Consider the following 21,335-nt stretch of genomic DNA (forward strand, 5'->3'; position numbering starts at 1 on the left):
TCAGAAACCGCCCTCCCCGGGTCCTGTCGGACCTCACAGATCCCACCGATGGCGAGGGTGACGGGACGGAGCCGCTTGTATTTAAAATGTTCTTTTTTTATTTGTCGTTTAAAAACAAACTTTGAAGAAGCAAAATCCAAAACTTGCCCTTTGCCTCTTGCAACATAAATTATATACAGTTCAGAATGATCGCTGATACAAAACATGCCAAGGACAGGGGGGCGGGGGGTGGAGGGAGAGAGGGCGCTTTAAAAAAGGGAATCATTTCATCCGCTGTTACGAAGGACCAACCTTGCTGTACAGGATACACACAACACAAAATAAAGTCTTCACGGGATTCACACTTGTCAGAGGTTTATTTTTTAAAAAGGGGGAGGGTCCTGGAGGTGAGGGGAGAAGACTGTAAAGGGGGAAAACTGAAAACTGAATATGTGCAAGTGTAAACCAACCCAAAATACAAACACGGGGAGGGGGGAGGGAGGGGAAGGAATTCTGATGCAATTATACAGGCGGGGTACTTAAAAAAAACCAACAACCAAAATTCCAACCTTGTAGCTTGGGTCTGAGTTAGTTTATATAAAAATTAAAAACTGTATAAGGTTTCTTCACTAAATTCTACAGGACTATCGGATACCTAGCATATGCTTACAAAGTCTGCCCCATCCCCTTTTCCCAATCCAAGGAACCAAGCCCCAACTAGAGCCTGACTCGCAGGAGCCAATCTCCCCCTCCCTGTAGCCTAGACTTTTTGCTCTTGGAAAAGAACACCCAATGGCTTTGGGGGCAGCAGCCTGGTCTCCCCACTGTCTGATTTAATTACAGTGGTTTCTGTGGGGGTGGGGGGATGTTATTCTCTTAAAACATTTGCAGCTTGAAACAGTTGAGGAAGCAGCTTAAAAAAAAAAAATCTCCCTACCCCCATCAATCCGCAACCCCCCAAATTCAAAAACAAAACAAAAACAAACCTAAAATCACAACAGCGACCGTGCTCCCCCTCCAGCAGGCCCGCCCTTACACCGCCACCAAGCCCACCCCTACACTCCAGACATTTGATTCTTGAAAATATTAATTACAAAATGCCCTTTGCCCACAGCCCCTAGGAGAGAACTGCATATAAGCTTCATCTTCATCCCCATGGCTCCCTACCAGAGAGGGGTCTGGGGCCTCACCCAGCCCCTGACCTACCCCTACCCCCAGGAAGAGGTTCAACTGCAGCACAAGCTTGGGCAGAAAGGGGAAGGAAAGGGAGGCAGGGGAACCCATTACCCTCTGGCTCCCCCTGGGGCCAGCTCACTTTTGTGCGTTATAACATAGTCCAACTATACAAAACGGGGTGGGAATCGCCCAGCCTCTATACCCCCACCTTACAGCAGTCACAGCCAGGGGGTGGGGAGGAGGGGGTGAGGAAAAGGGCGGTAGGTTGGGTAATGGAGGGGGCCCCCCCACAAGGGGAGCTCCATGTGTCCGCCCCACGCCCCCCTACCATTTATAAACTGGTTTTGTAAAAAGAAAATAGATATATTTATATAGAATATATAAAGCACAAAAATTAGTAGTTTTACATTTGCTCTCCCCGGGGGTTGGGGGAGAGGGGAGGGTTCTCACCTCCAGCCGGCTCCCCCATGCCCCACAAGACTATGTACAATCCCATGTATAAATAGATAAATACCCCCCACCCTCCCCGCGCTGACACTAAGCTCCCCCACCCCCACATCACCACCCCTTCCCACCAGACCAGCAGCAGTTTGGTGACTGAGGGAAAGTGGGAGCTCCGGGCCACACCCTGCCTCACTGGGTATGGGCATGCCACTCAGGGATAGCCCTCACCCTACCACCCACCCACCCCATCCAGGGGCTGGAGGGCAAATGGGCTCATGATGGGGTTGGGAAAACAGGAGGGAGATATCCTGGTCCTAGGTTTAGCACACCCCTCCTGCCCCCATGTCCAGATGGAGAAGGAAGTCCTAGAGCAACTAGGGGCCAGTCATCCCCAATCTTCATCATTAGCCTCAACCACCATCCCATGCCCATAATTAAAAACAAAGATGGATTTTTTGTTGTTGTTTTTTCTTCTTCCTCCTACCCCCCTTCCACCCACTCAGAAGAGGGCAGTGAGGTGGGGGAGAGGGTTGGGGCAGTAGGGGGCTTGGAGAGGGTCTCACATTTCAAAACAGCAAAAAATCCAACACTTAAATGAGGTAGGTGTGGGTGCGGGGTCTCCTTGCCCGGCTTGCCTGGCTTGCCCTCCTGGGCAGCTGGGCGCCTCTTTCCCGTTCATGTTGCATTTGTCAGAGTGGAAAACAAGGAAACACAACCCATAGAGAGACAGAAACACAGAGGAGAAGAGGGAGACAGAGACAGATTGAGAGGGAAGGGGATGGGGGTGAGGGTGGGGGCAGGACCCGGCAGGCAGGGCCAGGTGTGAGACCCGGCCTTTGGGATTGTCAAGCTTAGTCAAGTCTCTTTGCAGCCTTGAGTTGGGCCAGAGAGGTCGGTGGGAGCAGCAGGGCTGTGAGGCCCGGCCACACATCCTCCTCCCCCCTCCCTGCTGCCTCCCAGATGCTTCTGGGTAGTTCCCGGCCCATATCCCCCTCAAACCTGAGATGCCCAATGGCTGCTTCTGTCTGGCCCCTCCTGGAGCTGGGGGCAGAGATGCTAGCCTGGGGGCCGGTGGCGGGGAAGAGGGTCGTCCCTGGTGCCCAGGGCGGGCTTGGCCTAGGGCCCTCTGCCCCAGCCTCCTGCTCCAGGGGCTCCGGTCAGCCGGCAGCCCCAGCCCTGGGTCCTGGCTCTGGCTGCTACCTCTCTTCCCCCTCATCCCTTTCAGGGAAGAGGTTGGGGGTGGGGGGACTCCCCTGCCTGGTAGCCTCAAAGCTTCTTAGTTCATCCATTTCCGACAATTCCAGGCTCCACAGTGGCAGGGGATCTTGTGCTGATCGTCCTCAAAGTCAAACTGATAGTCATAGGTCAGCTGGAAAGAGAAGAGGGCAGAATCAATACCAGCCCCCCAGAGGAAGTGGGGGAGGGCAGTGGCCTTGGAACTTGACTCCTGGGGAAGGACAGAGAAGAAGGAGCTTCTTTGTCACTCACTGAGGATGCTTCCTCTTACCTCCTCTCCTTTGGGGATTCGCCGGCTGGAGATGATGATGATTTTGTCCTCCTTGTCAAATGTCACAACTTCTGCCACACAGTTAGGGGCACATGAATGGTTAATGTACCTAGGCAGTGAGACAGAGTCAGAGATGTCAAGCAATTTGAGTTGGATGATTCTGGTTCCTTGTTGGCCCACCCCCAGAATGCCACCCTCAGGGACCCGTAAATCCCTTCTTCTCATCCTTCTCTCACCTGGCAGGACCTCCAGTCAACGTAGCATCAATCACATGTTCGTTGTTTATTCGGAACATGTAGATGCCTCGATTCTAGAAAGGCAGAGGTTGCAGAAGAAGCAGCAAGAATATCAGAGAATGGCAGCAGAGGTGGTGGGATCAGGTAGTGGGCTTATCTTTGTTTCTTATTCTTCCTTTCTTCTGCCTCTCCCCTCCTCTTCCCACAGCTTTCCACCTGCTCCTCTGGCCCCAGTCCTGCCCCTTGCCCTTGGCTGAGTGTGGACCATGCACTATCACGGCCCCTCTGCCAGCCCATACCTGCTCCTCATAGATTTTCTCCCGCCGGTTGGCCACCTCATTGCGAATGATGGTGCCAATGTACTCGATGACCATTGTGTGCTTTTCTAGGTCCTTGGCTGCATAGAGCCCCAGGCCCTGGATACGGGAGCGAGCCAGATACACATTGTTCTTCCACTCGGTGCGCAGCCGCCGGTACTGAGATGACTTGGAGTGCACAAACTGCTTGCTGTACGGGGTGTTGGTCTCACCTGTGAAGGTGCTCTGATATGCTTTGGACATGCTGGTGCTGTTCAGAGTGTGGGGCCTGGGAGGTGATATAGTCCATGACAAGACAGCTCTCCCTCAGAGCAGACGCACACCACCCGCTTCCTCCCTGGGATGTGTGACACTCCAGTTAGGGGTGTGTGCTGCCTTGGGAATGGAGTGGAGGCATATGGGTCTTGGCTTTGGTGAGGCAGCAACTAGCTACAGGGACCCTTCCAACACCCTGGATGGCACAGAGAGCCCAGGATGGGGGGTGGGGGTGTGAAGGGAGGGAAGGGGCCCTGATTCCCCTACACTGAGCCTGCTCTCCCATCACCCTACCTTCTACCACCCTCCTGCCAAACTGGACTCAAGGCCGTGCTCCTCTGGGACATCTTCCCTAAGCAGCTCAGGCCTGGAATTTAAGCTCAGGATTTGCTCAAATATCTGAGTCCTACCTCCTGCTTATGCTGGAAGCTCCTGCTTATACTGGTAGCCGTGTCTACCACACGGGGCTGGATCTGAATTAAAACTGGCTCTGAATTCACAGCCAAAAGGTGGTAACCTTTCCTTTCTTCAGACTGTCCCCTACTCTGACATAAGATTGGGCTCTGTGCAGATGGCTCAGTGCAGGGGAATTACTGCTGCCTGGCAGGATGCCTTTCCACCACCCTAGGGCACCAGCCAAATTCTTGCCCATCCCAGATCAGTGGTTTTCAAACGTTTTTGATTATATTTTTTATACAGCAGAATTTTTTTTTTAACAAAACTTTACAGGAACTCCAATACATAAACTAGGCGGAAACAGAATTTTTCTGGTTGAATCCAATTTGGGGAAGGGGGAGTTATGCATGGGGAGGGCCACGTTCTCCCCACTCAGTTTATGTGTTCCAGGGCTTTCTGGAACACACACAGTTTGAAAACCACTGTTACAGAGCATCAAGGATTAGGGCTGACTGGGGCAGAGTCTGACGCTTTACAGCAGCCCAAGAAGCAACCAAAGGCCTCCAAGAAAGCCCTGCTACCATGGATTCTGCCTCCCTCTACCCAGGGACCAAGGTCAGGCTATTGTGGTACACACAAAGAACAGCGAACCACAAGTCAAGTGGCAAGGCTCTGGTCCCAGCTGTGCGACCTTTGTCTAGTCATTTAACTTTTCTGGGTCTCAGTTTTCTCAGCTGTAAAATGGGGATCATACCACCTGCCCTACCTACCTCATATGGTTGTTGTGAGGATCAAATGAGATAATGGATGTGAAAACGCTTTGAAAAAAAAAGTATAAAGTGCTATACAAATGTAAGGTTTTATTATTTTCCTATTATATTCCTAATTATTTATTTTTGACACCAACTCAGCCTGGGGAAGGGATGGTGAACCTAGCACTCACAGGGCATCTGTCTGAGGTTTGGAAGAATCATAGGCCCCCAGAAACAAAACAGGAAAGGAAGGTGGTGACTGGGTCCTCTATACATTTCATAATATTTCACCACTGTCTACCCAGATCCTCCCCAATGGTCATTCCCAGGGTGCCCAAGATAAGTCTGTCCCTGGATGACAGGTCAACCCAGAACACCTGGGTTGGGGGAGGTGGAAAGGGATACCCTAGTGATCCTGTGTACCCTTTAATCAGGAGGCCTAAAGTTATCCCCCCAGTCTCTCCAAGGGAACTCTGATCTGTAACCCTGAATACTCATAATTGGCCAGAGGGTGCCTACCAAGCCCCACACCCACATCCCTTGGCTGCAGCCATAAGCTCACCGTTTGTAGTGTGTGAGGATTTTAGGCTCTGATCGCGCACAACCAGTGGGGTTGATCATGAGCGGGAGCTCCATCAGGGGGTGGCGTCCATAGCGGAATAAATAATTTTGGCAGCTCTCCACTCCAGGCAGCTGTGGGCACAGATCATGCTCACTTTAGCCTGAGTACTTCTGGGGCAGGAACAACACTCCAGGTGCCCACCTGGCTCCCAGCCCTCGGCCCCCTCCTTACTGATTCAGCTATGCGCAGCACCGCATGCACCGTCAGCCCAAAGAGCTCCTCGCCTTTCAGGTACTCAGGGAAGAGCCGCAGCATGTCAGCCTCTTTTCTCATGGCAGCCACAGGCTCAATGATGCGATTCCACACCGCTGAGAGGAGGGGAAAGAGAGCAGCCCTCAGAGGCAACTTCTTCTGCTCACTAACCTCAGTCCTAACCTTGATCCAAAACTGTAGTTGTTTTCTGTAGCTGCTCATCCCTCTGTCACGAGAGTGTGTGGTTCCTCAGGACCCCCTCTTGGCCTCCCAGTCTCAGTCTCCCTCAACAACCCTGGAGGGACATCAGAGAGCCCTGTGACACAGAAACATGAACCCAGGGCCCAGGGTACCCAGCACAGGCCACGGGCCTTACTGAGAGCCAGAACAAGAGGCATGTTTTGGAGTTGAGAAGACTTGGGTTCAGTTTCTAATACTGGCCATGGGGCCTTAAGGCAAACACTCAAATCTCTCTATGACTCAGTTCCTTTATGTATAAACTTGGCATACTGATAGTACTTACCTTGTAGAATTGCATGAACAAAATAACCTACATGAATCACTCAGCTTAGTTTGTATCACACAGGACGTGCTTGCTAAAATGTAATGACACCTACTGTTACTTTTATCATTAACGCGGAAACTAAGATCAGAAGATTTTATCTGGCGAAAAACAACCATAAGGAACCTGAGGATCAGATTGGGTGAGCTAGATGACAGGGTCTCAGAACTGTATCCTTTAGTTCCACAAGGTTAGGAAAAGGAGCTGGAATACATGCAGTTAGACAAGCGAAATACCTTCAATTACAAGGGAATTCAAGGTGACTGAGAGATGCCAAAACATTTTCTCTGGGGATCTCCAGAGACCTTCACCTGCCCAAAGTTGGGGAGGAAGATCCCTCCCCAGGAGCCCACAGATCTCCTCTCAACATCATAAAGGTGATTCTGGGAGAAACTTGCCCAATTTCACACTACCACTTCAAGGGCCCCTTGCTCACCCTGGGGAGAGGCGTCAGTGAAGACCAGGTCCTCCAGGCCCTGCTCCATGACTTTGATCACGAACTCTGGCCGCCCATTGTTCTCGCCGATGGAGCAGCGGTAGCAGCAGCGGCGGTTGTTAGTACGGAGGCTCCAGTAGATGCGAGTGGCCTCGTAGCCCACGGGATAGAGGGCAGTGGCACTGTGGAAGTCAGCCATCTGGTGGGGGAGCAGCTGTCCAATGGCGTGGAACACAAGACCCCCCACACGGAACATATGCAGCCGCTCTCCTCGCTGGATGATGCTGGCGATTTGCTTCACCTCATCCCGCTCAATGTAGACCCGCCGGAAGACAGCAAAAGAGCTCAGCTCCTGCTCACAGGGCCCCTTGATCTTATGCATTGGACACAGCATGGTCTTGTCCTTGAAGAACATGCACTTGGCGCGGATGGCACAGGCAAAATGGTAAACACTGGGGCAACGCATGCGATTGCAGCTGCTGGTGGCACCAGTGCGCTGACATAGAGAGCACTTGGTGAGCAGTCCTCGGTGCAGGGCAACCTCCACATTCATCAGAGCCCCACCCTGCGTCTCGTATACTTCTGTGGACCACAGGGCACAGTTGAGGTGCACCCATAAGTCCAGGTCCAGGTTCAGCAGGCGGGCGGGCCCATCAGTGGCACCATCCCCCTCCTCATGACAGAAGCAGCAGCGCCGCATGTCTCGAGGCACCTTGTCAGGTCGCAGGGCTGTGCCAAGCTGTTCCATAAACTCTGCCACTTCCCGCTCATCCTCCTGCCGCCCGCTGCCCTTCTGGATGGTCAGCAGCAGCCGCAGCCGCTTCCAGCGCACACCCTTCCACTTCTTGAGGCGAGGGGGCCGGGAATCTTCACCTTCTTCAGAAGGCCGAGCTCGGGGCTTGGGCCGGGCTGATTCAGGGGATGAGGCCAGTGGCAGAGGCGAGGGGACTGGTGGCTCAGCTAAAGGTTCAGCTGGAAGTTCAACCAAGGGTTCAGCCGGGGGGCTGGCAGGAGAGGGTGCCAAGGGAGAAGGGGGAGGGGAGGGCTCTTCAGGAGGTGGGGCCGAAAGCTGTCGCACATCCAGGTTGGAGACGCTGTAGGTGTAGCTGTGTTGGGTGGGTGGCTCTGGGGCTGGGCTTTCCTATGGGAAGATGCCCTGGATGGTTAGTGGCAGCTCCTCACTTAACTAGTCCTCTCTCTATTCCCACCCAGATTCCACTAGCCCAAAAACCCTTTGCCTTCTCTGTCCTAGCTAGATACCCACCCCCTTTCCTCCAACAGACCCACCTGTTTGAGAAGGCTCAAGATGTCTAACTGGCTCTTGAGGGTATAGCCAGGTAACACAGCATCAAACTGCTTCAGCCAATCAGGGCCAGCTTCTGGGCTCTTGCCTCCCAGACCCTTTTCTTTCCCACCTGCAGGAAGGAAGGGGTCAGAGCCTCCCACCAGAATCATTCCTTGCAGGTCCCAAGGAGCTTCCCTGCCATACTCACCAGCGCCCTCAGCTTCCCCCTTCTTAGGCTCAATGCCTGCCCGGGCGGGGCTCTCTGGGAACAGCACCTCATAGGAGTTGGGGATCTTCATGCTTAGCAGCTCTGCCACTGCCACCATCACACCATTCAGGTTCTGCCAGGGCAGGAAAGGGGGTGGGAGAGCCGTGTGGAGTGAGCACTCCCACCAGCTTGGTGGGAACAAGGACACCCAGAATACAATTTCCCAATCGGCCGGTCAGTCTTGCCCTCTGCCATCCAGCTCTCCTTCTCCAAACTGCTGTGGGCACTAACAGGAGCTCCATAAAAAAGAGACCGGTGTCAACTAAGTTTAAGAAATGACACATGCTACATCCACTACTTGGAAACTCACAATACACGTTGGCAAAGTAAAGGATGTGAAGAGTCTTGTCATAAAAAAACTGTTTTGTTATTTTAACTGGGATTTCTAATTTCCTTTGACCACAAAAACCTGGTAACATTTTCAAAAACAGAGTTCCACCCAATGTGACTAGGGACGTGCTGTCTTGCAGCATTTGTCACATTTTACACACTCTCCTATTTGTTGACTTGCCTCTTTACCACTGAACTATGAGCCCCTCGAGGTCAAGGATCCCCCGTGCTTCATTTTCCCTAATCCCACAGTCCAGCTCAGGCTTTCATACAGTAGGTTCTCAACACAGTTCTGAATGACTAAACTTATCCAGACAAGATTCTAGGACTGCTCCCTGACTAGCACCACCTTGGCCTCCGAGGTACCCCCAGGACACACCTTGGCTGCAGCAGCAGAAACCGTCAGCATGACTGACACCTCGCTTCCTTTGCCCTTTTCCCAAGTTGTGGCAGGCAGCTTCCCAGGGGCCTCCAGATCCAGGGTCCCATAAGGTTTGGTATCTGGGAAGACTGAGAAAGAGAGATCTGTATAAATAAGCTGCAGGTGCCTCTCTCCCCAGCTTCTGACAATGCAGCCTGGCCTGGCCAGGTCTGATCCATGCCCAGAACAGCCTCTACCTGGGATGCTGGCCCGAGGAATGATGGGGATGACGGGGGAGAGAGCCCGGTCATCCTGCTCCCACCGGCCTGAGCCCAGCTGTGGGAAACGAGGGGCCTCCTCCCCCAGGATGCTCTCAGGGGATGAAGCTGGCACAATGCTGTCAGGAGAATCGCTGTCCTCGTCACTCTCCATCCTGTGGGCCAAAAGTAAACAATCACTGCTACAGCCAGGCAGATGCCCTCTCCCAAATCTAGAGATCAGCAGATGTCACAGCCTTACTTGAATCTGCCATTAGCCAAAGGAAAAATAAGGCAACCTGTCTCCCACCCCAATTCCTCAACCCCATTTTTGGCCCCAACTGCACCTGACATCCTCAGTCTGATTGTGTGGAGGCGTAGGCAAGGCGGCCAGCAGGTCTAGACTCTTCACCTCTGAAGCATCTGAGGGGTAGGCAGGAAAAGAAAAGCCAGGTTGAGAGATGCCAGAGCCGATGGTGCTTTCTCCCCGTATTTCAGCCCTAACTAGTACAAGATCTAGCTTAGCCATCACGACCACTGTCTACCCATCCACCCATCTAGCAGTTTGGGGCAGATGAGCCATATTGAAACTTTCTAAGGAGTGGACTCTTCAGGTGCATGCTTTGCTTATAGCCTCTTAGCAAATCCATTAGGGATTATCTATCTCATAGTAAGAAAACTGAGGCTCACACAAGTCAGTCAAGTTACTTGGCTGCAGTAACACAGCTAAAGGAACACAGGAGCCAGAATTCAAATCCAGATCTGACTGTAGTTCATACCCACTGAAGCTGGGCTATTCCTTACAAGCAAAAGTTTCATTAACACTCTCCCTACTCTGTTACCTTTGCTCTGGACTCCAGAAGCCCATCCTTGCCTCCAATTAGTCAGTCCTGAAGAAGTCCCTATCTCATATACCCAGTCATGTATATACACAGAACAACATGCAACCCACTCCTATCTTAAACTGTACAACAGGGCACACTAATTGGCTTGGACCCCAGCCACCAAGTCCTACCAGGGAAGGAGAAGCCCACTCTGCTCCTGACTTACCCCTCAGGGTCCCTTCAGTATCCCGAGCAGAGGCGGCATCCCTGGGGTGCTCCCCCAGCTCTTCAGATGGAGTGACACCATTCACCATCTTCTGCTGCACCGATGGGGGTGGGGTGGGGGGCAGCGACGAGGGTGGTGTCGGCGGGTTACTCAGGTTATTCTGGGGGTGGGGTGGGGTGTTGTGTGCAAGATGGCATAGGGAGACTGACATAATCTCCTGGCCCTACACTATGTCAGCAATTTCCTCAAGCCTGCCATCCCCATCTCCACCTCCCCAAGAACCTCATCATCCCCAAAAGGTATTGCCATTTTTCTGACCTTGGTAAGCAGCTGGGAATAGTAGTCGGGGCCAGTAGGCAGTGCCCCACTTCCAAAGGCCCCCCTCAGCTGGCACTGCCCGTTGATTGGGCAGCCACTGCCAAAGGGAGCAAAGAGGCTAAAATTGGCGGTGATTGTAGGCTCCGTGAGGGGCAGCAGGGACAGCTCCTAGGAGGGGCAAGATGACAAGGTTGGAAACCCGCAGCATGTACATCTCTGCCACTGCACAGCTGGGGGCCAGGCTGCCCCCCATCCTGGGATGGGACCAGGGGACTGGCTCCTGGGGGTCACCTGTTTCAGCTGTTTCAGCAAGGCCTCGCTGGCCCTGACCCCGTCCTCCTTCCGCAGCTTCTTTCGGGAGCTCACCAACCTGTCGCTTGCCTTCTGTACCCGCTTGGGCTTCGGTGTCAAAGGCTTCCTTGCTGCTGTATCCTAAGCCAGATAAACCACATTGAAGGCTGCTATCCTCCTCAGAGCTCTCGCCTCTTGTCTTACCCAGACCTGCTCACTCAGCCCCCGGGCACTGGACCCCACTGTCTGTTCCACTCCAGCTAGAGAACTCACCTCCTTGTTGCTGGGGGTACCCTGTAGTTTCTGCTCCAGCCCAGCCAGTTTGCTGTCAATGTGGCCGTTGATCTCAGCTCGCAGCCCCTCAGGCCCCCGCCCAGTGCTGAGTTGCACATTCTTTGCTCGTAGAAGCTTCTGCAAGAGCAGATGCCCAGCCTCTGAGCGAGGGCCTGCTAGCAGGAGGTGGTTGCTGGTACCTGGTGCCCCTACTGGCTCCCCGTTGGCCTCCCTCTTCACCACCTGGGCTCCTAGGGAACATGGCTCTTCCCGAGGCTCCTGTTTGATGCTGAGATGGGGTGGCTCGGGCACCGCCTGCCCATTCACCTGCTCCAGATGCCCAGGTACCAGGCTGCTTTGCTCCGGCTTCTGGGCTTCTGCTAGGGTGTCTGAGGGGTCCCAAGGTTCGAGGCCCTTGCCAAAGAAGGTATCCGCAAGCTGGGCAGCAGCAGGTGAGGCCCTCCCAGGAGGCAGTTCCAAGGGTGGCCCCTGGGGCTTGGGGGTTCCTGGCTGGGTGGTGGGAAGCTGGGCATCAGAGGGGGGCTGGGAGCTAGGGGAAGGTAATTGTGAGGAAGGTCTCTTTGGCTCTTGGGGGCTGGATGGTGGAGGTGTGGGATGGACAGGGCCAAGGACTGGTCCTGTGGATAAGGCTCCTTGTGGGGCAGGGAGCCGGGGTGGGCCCTGAGGTCGAAGCCCTGCCCCGAGCTCCTGCAGGGGGCCTGTTTGGGATCCAGAGAAGCCCCCAAGTTGGGGTTGGCGGCCCAGGAGGCCCTGGAGGGGAGAGGGCTGGGTCCCAGGCTCCTGGTAGGGAGGGGTCTGGCGTATTGCCTGACTCTGCTGTAGCTGCCGCTGCATGAGGAGCGCCTGTAGCTGCTGCTGCTGCTGAGGACTCAAGTGCCGCAGCTGTGGGTTTTTGGCCAGGACTCCTTGGAGCTGTGCTCGAAGCTGACCCACTGTAGGCATGACTCCAGCCCCAGGCAGGCCCTGCCCAGACTGGGGGACAGATCCTGGTTTGGCAGGCTGTGGCCCTGCATTATTTTGCATGGGCCGCTCTAGTCCCAGGGGCTGTTGGGAGCCCAGAAGGTTCTGGGTCATGGGCCCAGGCTGCTCCCCTAAGGAAACAGAGGATTGGGCCAGCAGGTGGGGCACAGATGAGGCCTCTGAAGATGATCCACTGCCTGATTGCCCATGGCTTCCCACACCTGCTGTGTGGAGCAAGTTAACTTGCTGCTGCTGTTGTCCTGGGAGCCTCAGAGGTGGCTGCAGCTGCACAGAGTTGGGCTGAGGCTGGGCCTGTGGTTGGACAAGCAGGAGTTGTGAGTCCCCAGAGAGTGAGGGCTTTACCTCTCCTGGTTCAGTAGCCACTGACTCAGGTACAGTCCCTATTGCTAACGATCCTCCCTGATGTGTGGAGGGCCCCTCGGTGGCCTCTGGAGGAAGAGCCGTCTCTACAATGCTTTGTTCCTTGCCCGTTAGGATGAGGGTTGGGCCCAAGGCTCCGGGGCTAGAAAAGTGTTGCAGAGGCTTGGCTGGCATGCCAGGACCAAGTGTCACCTGCTGCTGCTGCTGCTGCTGCTGCTGCTGCTGCTGTTGAGGAGACAGTAAAGTTCGACTCTGGTTCAAGAGGCCCATCTGCTGCTGCTGCTGTTGAAGCTGCTGCTGTTGCTGTAATTGCTGCTGCTGCTGCTGCTGCTGCTGCTGCTGCTGCTGCTGCTGCTGCTGAAGCTGCTGCTGTTGCTGTAGCTGCTGCTGCTGTTGAAGCTGCTGCTGCTGCTGTAACTGCTGCTGCTGCTGCTGTTGTAACTGCTGCTGCTGCTGTTGAAGCTGCTGCTGCTGTTGTTGTAGCTGCTGCTGCTGCTGCAAGGAGGCCATAGGCTGAGTGCTCAGTTTGGGCTGCCCACCGTGTGGTATCACGCCCTGCTGGAGATGGGAAAGCCCTGCCATGGATCCCTGCTGTTGGTGCTGTTGTTGCTGCGGCTGCTGGGCTGTGACCAGGCGATGTCCCATAAGGCCCTGACCCTGCTGTGCCAGCTGGGGGGAACTCAGCACCCGGGGCTGAGTCAGAAGCACCTGTCTGTGAGGGCCCTGGGGGCCCAAAGCTCCAGGGTGCTGCTGCTGCTGTTGCAATACTGCCACCTGGGTAGGGCCCAGCATGCCCTGAGGCCCCTGGGGTGGCTGAGGGGACAGCTGCTGGACCAAGAGGCCCTGATGGCTGCTGGGAGGCAGAAGTCCCTGGGGCTTGGGACCCAGAGCCTGGTTCGTCTGTACCCCTGGGCCCTGCTGCTGTTGCTGCTGGATTGCCACCTGTCCTAGGAGATGCTGCTGCTGCTGCTGCTGTTGTTGCAATTTCTGGGCCAGCTGCATGCGCTGCTGCTGGAGCTGCAGCTGCCTTTCCTGTAAAAGCCTCGAGTCAGGTCCTAGGCCTCGAAGAGCAAGACTGCCAGGGAAGAAGCCCCCTGAGGGGCCAGCCAGGGCCCCAGCCCCACCAGAATGTTGCTGTTGCTGCTGTTGGGCCAGGGTGGTATTGAGGAAGGGGCCACCAGGCTGTCCAGGTAGTGCCATGCCCCCGGGGGGCAGGCGAAGACCTGCAGCTTGTCCACCCGGGGGGCCCTGTGGTGGCTGCAGCCCATGGCCAGGGAGCAGCTGACCAGGAAGCTTGGTGAGTAGCCGGGGACTCTGGGAAGGACTAAGGGCCAGCACGGCTGAGTGTTGCTGCTGCTGCTGCTGCTGCTGCTGCTGTTGCTGCTGCTGCTTATTCCGATATTCTGCCATGAGATTAGTGTGCTCCTTCTGCTGTTTCCGGACCTAACATGGGAGGGTCAAGGAGGTCAGCCTGAAGCCTGCCCACCCATGCCATCCCTCCTTCCAGGCTCCTGGTTGCTAGGTCAAGGTCTGCCATCCCCACCTGATCCAGCTGTTTCTGAATCTTGCTCTGTTGTTCTGTAACCAGCTTGAGCTTCTCAGCATCAGCCTCTGGGAACTCACGGCCAGCCTTTTTGGCAGTGCGCTGCTTGGCACACAGAGCCTTCCGGGACTTGCGGTGCACCCCGATCTGTTCCTCTAGCACCTTCAGTTGCATCTGGAGGAGTTGCTGGGTATGGAACAGCCACTCCTCATACTGCCGCTGGTCTGCCTCATCTGGGAAAGAAAGTGGGGAGTCAGGGACTGCAAAATGGTGACCCAAAGCCCTCTTGTCCCCACATGCCCCAAGTCACTTCCTTACATATGCCTCCCCATGCGCATACTCACTGATCACTCCCTGGGCAAAAGTGGGTGGATTGGGACGAGGCTGGGAGGGGTCACTGGCACTCCGCTCCTGTGATGAGAGAGACTAATAAAGGGTCAGTGTCTGTACCAGGCCCTAAGAAGGGTGGCCCAATGGCACACGACACAAGTTCCTACTCCTACCTGACCATTTACCTGGCCACTTCCAGCTGCCACGTGGTTCTGCAGATCACCACCGGGTGCCCCTGAGAGCCTCTGGGCTAGCAGAGATACTTGTTGCCTAGAGTCCGCCAAAGCAAAAAGGACATGATGAGGAATATTGAAAAGCAAAGAGGTTGGACAAGTAGAAAGATCAGGAAGGATAGGGGAAGGATCGGAAAAGGAAAGGACCAACCCTCCTACCCCCCAAGTCTTACCTGTTCATACCAGGTGCCACTCCAATGCTGCCCTGAGCCATCACCTTCTTGATGCCTTTCAAAGCCACCATCTTGGCCTTTGCAATGGGATCGATGATATCTTCAGCAGCGAATTTGTCCAGGTCTGGAGAGAGAAGAGCCAAGTGAGCTGGGCATTGAAGTCAATGCTCCATTCCATGTCTGCTGTTCCAACACCTTGACTTCTACCAAGCTGAGAACAGCATGGTGTGGTGAAAAGACACTGGACTAGGAGCCAGGCAGCATAAGTAGCCAGGCAGACTCAGTTCTGTGATTCACAGGACATGTGGCCCTGTTTCCACTTGCACAGTGCTTGTGCCCCAGTTTACTCTTCTATTTGATAGAGAGCTTGATTCTCTACTCTGCCTACGTCATGGAGCTACTGAGAGTATCAAATGTGACAAGAATATGAGCACACTTTATGACCTAGAAAGCATTCTTCAAAAGTAGTGTTCTTAGGGCAACTAAGTGCAGCCCAAGAACTCAAGATGTGGCCATTGTGCCAAAGCCCTAGACGGCCAGAGCTGTTTGGGGCACAATATGCATCACCTACAGCCCAGTCTCCTGACTGCCCAGGATGGTGGGTAGAAAAAGTGAAACAAGCAGCCACCAAAAACTTAAATCTCCCTAAAATCCTGTATGTCGTAAATTTCTCCACTGCTCAGAAAACTTAAAAAACTTAACTGACTCCCTTCTTTTAAGAGGACTAACCAAATTCCTTCTCTCCTGGCTATTCTGAAACAGTGAAACAGTTAAGAGAATCAGAGGCCCAGGGCTCAAATTCTAGCTCCGTTAGTTGTGTGATCTTGGGCAAGTTACTTAAACTCCATACCTCAGTTTCCTTTTCTAGAATAACAGTACTTATTTAATGAGTTTGTTATGATGATTAAATTAGACAATGAATGTAAAGCGCTCACACACTGCTTCGTAAATAGTCATTACTCAATAAATGCTATTATAATTTGACATCTTCTTCAACCTGGGCCCCCTTCCTACCTCTCCTAAGTTATGGTAGCACCCACTCACTTCCCTCCACTCAAAGCCTACTCCAGGCAAATCACTCCACTGTCTCCAAACATATTCCCCATCAGCATTCCTGCCTTAAGTCTCATTAATCTTTTCACCAACCTGATTGCTTTTTCGTACACTTCTCTCCAAGTTCTAATCTCTGGGTCTCACCACAGCTACAAATTCTTTGCTAATCAGGCTTCAGGCATCCATTCCATTCATTCACTCAAACATCTGAATGCCTGCCATATGCCAGGCACCACTCTCCTTTAAAAGCCACAAAGCTTCTACCTACACCACTAATATGGTATTTAGCCAAAGCTCTTTGCATTCCATCTCCCTTAACTAGGGAGTATTTTGGGTCTGAAGCCTCACTGAGCATTTGGTGTTAACAGTGATCACCCCTGAGTAACACAGCCAGTGCCTGCAGCTGAGGTTACCTGTATCCGGGAAGAAGCTATTAGCCAGCTGCTGTTGCATCGCCAGCTGCTGTGGTTTCATGCACATGGACGGTTGCATGGTACTCATGGGCTTCTGTGCCAGCACTGTCTGTGGACTCTGCTGGGGCACCAAGCCTGCCTGTCCCCCATGCTGCCCACTTAGCATATGCCCTTGGTTGGGCACCATGGCCATGGAGGGGGCCAGGCGCTGCTGGAGGGCATGAGCTGGTGGCTGGGTGGGCACCAGTGGTTGGGCCAAGCCTGGCTGTCGGGAACCTCCAAGTCCCAGAGCAAGCTGCTGTTGGGGTCCTGCCAAACCAGGAGAAGAGCCCTCATGTGGCAAAGACATGGCCTGAGCAGGGCCTGGGGTAGGCAGCAAGGAATGCTGCTGTTGCTGGGCAGGCTGCAGCTGTGCTGAAAGCTGCTGCTTCTTCTGCAGCTCCTTCTTCTCATGTTCCAACAGGTCCTCAATGAGCAGGGGTAGCTCACTAGGCTACCAGCGAGCTCTCCATCTTGTCCAGCTCATCCCCAGATGCATGTCCACCAGGCAAGGTCAGGGCCCCGCTCTCTAGCTCAAACTTTTCCAGCAGAGAGGACCCTCCTGGGCCACCCAGTGGGCTGGGGGTCAGCAGGTGAGCTGATGGTCCTCCGGTGGCCCCAAAGGGGACCTTCTCAGCTGTGTGCCCACTGCTGGAAAAAGGTCCTGTGCCCAACCGAGTGTCCCGGCTGCCCATCACACTCTGTCCTGGCTTCAGCCCCAGGCCTAGTGAAGTGGTGGCAGGTGCTGGCTCTACCTTGGGGGTGGTAATGGTGAACTGGCAAGGGGAAGGGTGGCGCCCACCCTCCTCCACCTTGGGCTTCACCTCAGGGAGCACCGATGCCAGACGGGGCTCAGAGGTATCAGCAGCAGGGGGAGGGCGCTCCTCAGGGCCCAAGGGTCCTGGCTCTACACCCCGCAGGAGGGCCTCCCGCTCAGCCTTTTCATTGGCCGACTCCACCAGCCTCAGATGCTCGTTGAAGATGTCCTTCTTGTCTCCAGTGTCCAGCTCAGGGTCGGTATAGGCCAGCAGGTCAAACTCATCCCCGTTGAGCAGGTCATCCAGGTGGGGGTCGTTGGTCTCCAGGTTTTCCAGGGTGCCCAGCTCATCATCCCCCTTGGCCACATCCACACCCAAGCCCAGGTGAGCAAGCTCCTCATCATCCTCCAGGGCCTTGTGGGCATCAAAGTCGTCGTCCAGCTCAGGATCCTCACAGGGTAACTTCCCAGCTTCCAGGGCCAGAGGAGGGGGGCGGCCAAGCTCAGTGCTTGAGGGGGGCCGGCTGACTAGCTCCAAGCCAGTGGGCACATTGGGACCCTTGGTGTGGGGCGTTGGATGGAGGCTGTTGTTCAGTTCAGGGGCTGGTGGAGCTGAGGGTTTCTGTGGAGGAAGGCCTGATACCGCTAGGCCACGAAGCCCTTCAGGGGCCAGCCGGTGGGAGTCCTCACTTACAGGGTAAAAACGGGGTCTCTGAAGGGGGCCCTGACCAGGAAATGGAGCTCCCCCCGGTCCAAGTCCTTTCTGTACATTGTGCCGCAACTCAATGAACTGGGCAGGACCAGCTGGACCAGGCACTGGCTCACCAGGGCCTGGCAGGCGGGAGGCAATTCCCGCCAAGGGGGAACCAAGGGCTTGGCGGCCAAGTTCAGGCCCAGGAGTTGATGGAAAGCGAGTAGACATGGCAAGTCGCATGGAAGTTGCTGCTGTTGCCTGTTGCTGTTGCTGCTGCCACAGCTGCTGCTGCTGCTGCTGCTGCTGCTGTAATGGCAGGGACCCGGGATAGGGTGCTCGCTGATAGAAGGCTTGGGAGCCTCCCACCAGTTGCCTGCAAGAATATGCAGTAGTCAGTAAGACAAAATTAGGATGAAAAAGAGCTAGAACATGGAGTTAGGGCAGTAGGGAAGGATGGAGTTAATGTGGTGAGGGGGAAGGAATGGCGAAAAGTAAGTGATACTGGAGGATTAGAGAGATGGGAAAATCAGAGGCAGCACGATGGTAGTACTATCTGTTCCTTTGATTTACCCCCAGGGAACCCCCTGGAGCCTCACCGGCTGTTCACATCCATAGAGGAAGGGGTGGCTGGTGGAGGTGGCCTGGAGAGTCGGTCATCACTGGGGAAAGCCCCTGGGCCCAGGATGGAGCCGCCCAGCTTGGTTGGGGGCAGCCCCACAAGGCTGCTCTTGTCCTAGGAGAGATAGGGGTAGATGAAGGTGGGGCCACCTTCAGTATCTTGGATCCATCACCCCTTGCCACTCTACCTACCTGGGTCCCAGCAAAGGGGGTCTGGCCTCGACTCAGCTGCTCAAAGGCAGGGCTGCTAGACTCAGCACCCCAGCTACCTGGGGGGCCCACTGCTCCTGCAGCTGCCGCAGTTTCCTTCTCCTGCCGAAGGGTGTTGCGCTGGATCTGTTGCCGAATCAGCAGCTCCCGTAGTCGTTGGCGCTGTGCAGAGAACAGAGAAGAGGGTTAAGTCCATTCTACTCCAATCATAGGGCTGGCACAGAAACAGCAGAGATTTGTGGGGACTCAACTCCAGGATGTCAACTCACCTGTCGTTGCTTCTCCAGCTCTGTCTGGCTAAGGCTGGACATGCCTGGGTCCTGGGTACCTGGAAGCTCGGGTGCCGCCAAAGAGCTGCCCATCCCAGACCCTGGGTCTTCTCGCTTCTCAACTGGAGAGGTGATGCCTGCCCGCTGTGAGGCTCCATGGGACAGGTAGGGGAGGGATCCATCGGGTGCAGGTGGTGGTAGGACTGATGGGGGGCGCAGTGGGGACAGCCCATAGCCCTCTCCTGTGGACCCACTGCTGGGTCCTAGAGGGCTGCCCGATGGGTGGAAGTTCCCTGTGGCTACTGCAAAGTTTGTGCTTTGAGGCTTGCCCAAGGTAGGGCTGGGCCCAAAATGGCTGTTGATCCCATGGGGTGGAGGGAGACCAGGCTGAGGGACAGGGGGCTTTAGGGAAGGCTCCCCTACTGCCTGAGGGAAAGTGAAACGCATGGGAGAAGGGGTGCCCACAAATGCACCTGTCCCAGGGGACCGGGCAAAATTGGGCGGCTGCCCACTTGGGACCTTGGCATGGAGCTCACCCGCCGGCCCCGAGGGCAGGGCTGCTGGGAAACCCCCAGCCCCCAGCGGAGTGTGGGCTAGAGGCCCAGCCTTGAAGGCAACTTCAGGGGGCTGGGGGCGGGGTGGCTTATGCAATGGGGCAAATGGGTCCCGGGATTGAGGGCGTGAGGGTGGACGGGAATAAGGGTCAGGGGATTGGAAGCGAGGGGTAACAGGAGATGGGCAGAAAGCCTCAGCAGACAGAGGACGGGGTGTCAATGGGGACTGGGAGCTGGACTGAGACTGCGGACTTGCAGGCACTCGGGAGAAAGGGTCAGAGGGCAGTGAGCGAGGAGGCAGGGCACAGCAGCTCTCAGGAGGTGGGGGTTGGGGCCGAGGGGTCAATGGGGGCTGGGCATAGGGGTCAGGGTAGGGGCCAGGACGAAAGATGTCTGAGTGGCTGGGAGGAGAAGGAGCCAAAGCCTGAGCAGGGGGTGGCTCTTGGGGCCTGAGGCCCAAGCCCGGGCTCTGGGGCTCTACCTGAGATGCCCGAGGGGTCAGGGGGGCTTTGAAGACATCAGGTGCCTTTAACTCCAGGCTGCCCAGATGGGGGCCTGAGGAGGGTGAGTCAACAAACCCCAGGTTTGGGGGCCCACAGCTAGGAGACGATGCCCCAAGCTCTTCCTTCTTCACCTCTAAGGCCTTTCGAGACTCTCCGAAAGGTGGAGGCGACAGCAGGGGCTCGGAAGCCTTGCCTCCCCCTACCCCTGGGCTCTCAGGAACAGCCAGGTTGTCCAGTGAGGGGCAGCGGGGTTTGAGGAAGGGGTCAGGTGTGGAGGGCTGGTGTCGGGGGGTGCCAGGTGGGGTAGTGTGGAATTCCCCTGGCTGGCCAGTCCCAGGACGAGATGAGGCACCCAGCGTTGGGGGCTGCGTGGGGGCCCCAGTAGGACTGGGATAGGGTGGATAGGTGGGTGGTGCTGTGGGGAAGCGGGGCTCCATAGCGTAGGCGGGGGCCAGTCCAAAGGGGTCCTGCGAAGGCACTTGGGCGGGCACCTGGGGTGGGAGCTTGAGGAAGAGCTCACCAGGCGAGTCGGGGCCGGGCACTGTGCCCGCCGGCGGCTTCAGGAACCCGTCCGCAGAGGTAGACAAGCCGGCGGGGGGAGTGGGGCTGCCAATGAAAATGGTGGGGGCGGCAGCAGGAGGCGGACTGCCCAGTGCCCCTGGCTGAGGGGGAATGCGGAGATGTAGGGCCGGTCGGTCAGTCTTACGGGCCATGTCGCCCACCTTGGTCTGCTTGTTGATCTGGCTCTCAGCCTGCTACGGGGGGAGACCAGGCACAGAGCAGTCAGGCTGCTGTGGCAGGCCCTACAGTGCCCCCCACCCTCAGAAAGGGCCCACACTACAGAACTTGGATAGCATGGCCCAGCCTGGCCCCCACTCACCTTTTGCACCTTGTTGATGCGGTGAGCTGCCCGGTTATCTTTGGCCTTTTGCTGAAGAACAGATGACAGAACCTTAGGCCTAGGGCTCAATCTCGTGTCCAGCCCCCATCCCTTACAATGTCACTCACACTGCCTGCCCAAAAGCTGATCCCTTCTGGCCCAGCTGCTTTGGGAGTGGGGAATGGAAAGAACTGAGGTGAATTTCCCAAAGACACCCACCCCTCAGTTCCCACGCTGACCTAGACTCCCTCTGTCTCACCAGGTAGGGGGCTTTATCAGCAGCTGGAACTTTTCTCCAGAGCTTCATGATTTGTTTGCAACGGCTAGACCAGTCTGGAGGGCAGAGAGATTACATTAGAGGAGACTTGGCAAGTGACCCCTGCACCAGTCATGTTAC

General features: G+C 55.5%; 1 protein-coding gene across 1 annotated transcript in view; it reads right to left on the reverse strand.

Moving 5' to 3' along the window:
* Positions 1-78: 78 nt before the first annotated feature.
* The window catches only part of KMT2D (lysine methyltransferase 2D), a 39,367-nt gene continuing 18,110 nt past the window's right edge, over positions 79-21,335 (reverse strand). Inside the window, 27 exon segments of the mRNA XM_032492740.1 lie at positions 79-2,968; positions 3,107-3,215; positions 3,343-3,416; positions 3,642-3,927; positions 5,625-5,755; positions 5,856-5,992; positions 6,875-8,015; positions 8,162-8,289; positions 8,368-8,500; positions 9,137-9,267; positions 9,376-9,551; positions 9,723-9,798; positions 10,426-10,585; positions 10,744-10,911; positions 11,035-11,175; positions 11,308-14,112; positions 14,213-14,445; positions 14,557-14,623; positions 14,728-14,812; positions 14,949-15,072; positions 16,415-16,904; positions 16,906-18,277; positions 18,501-18,637; positions 18,715-18,894; positions 19,002-20,813; positions 20,939-20,989; positions 21,198-21,271. Of these exon segments, the coding sequence (XP_032348631.1) occupies positions 2,876-2,968; positions 3,107-3,215; positions 3,343-3,416; positions 3,642-3,927; positions 5,625-5,755; positions 5,856-5,992; positions 6,875-8,015; positions 8,162-8,289; positions 8,368-8,500; positions 9,137-9,267; positions 9,376-9,551; positions 9,723-9,798; positions 10,426-10,585; positions 10,744-10,911; positions 11,035-11,175; positions 11,308-14,112; positions 14,213-14,445; positions 14,557-14,623; positions 14,728-14,812; positions 14,949-15,072; positions 16,415-16,904; positions 16,906-18,277; positions 18,501-18,637; positions 18,715-18,894; positions 19,002-20,813; positions 20,939-20,989; positions 21,198-21,271 (10,514 nt within the window). The 3' untranslated portion in view covers positions 79-2,875.

The sequence above is a fragment of the Camelus ferus genome, chromosome 12 (genome assembly GCF_009834535.1).
Source record: "Camelus ferus isolate YT-003-E chromosome 12, BCGSAC_Cfer_1.0, whole genome shotgun sequence".
Lineage (NCBI taxonomy): Eukaryota > Metazoa > Chordata > Mammalia > Artiodactyla > Camelidae > Camelus > Camelus ferus.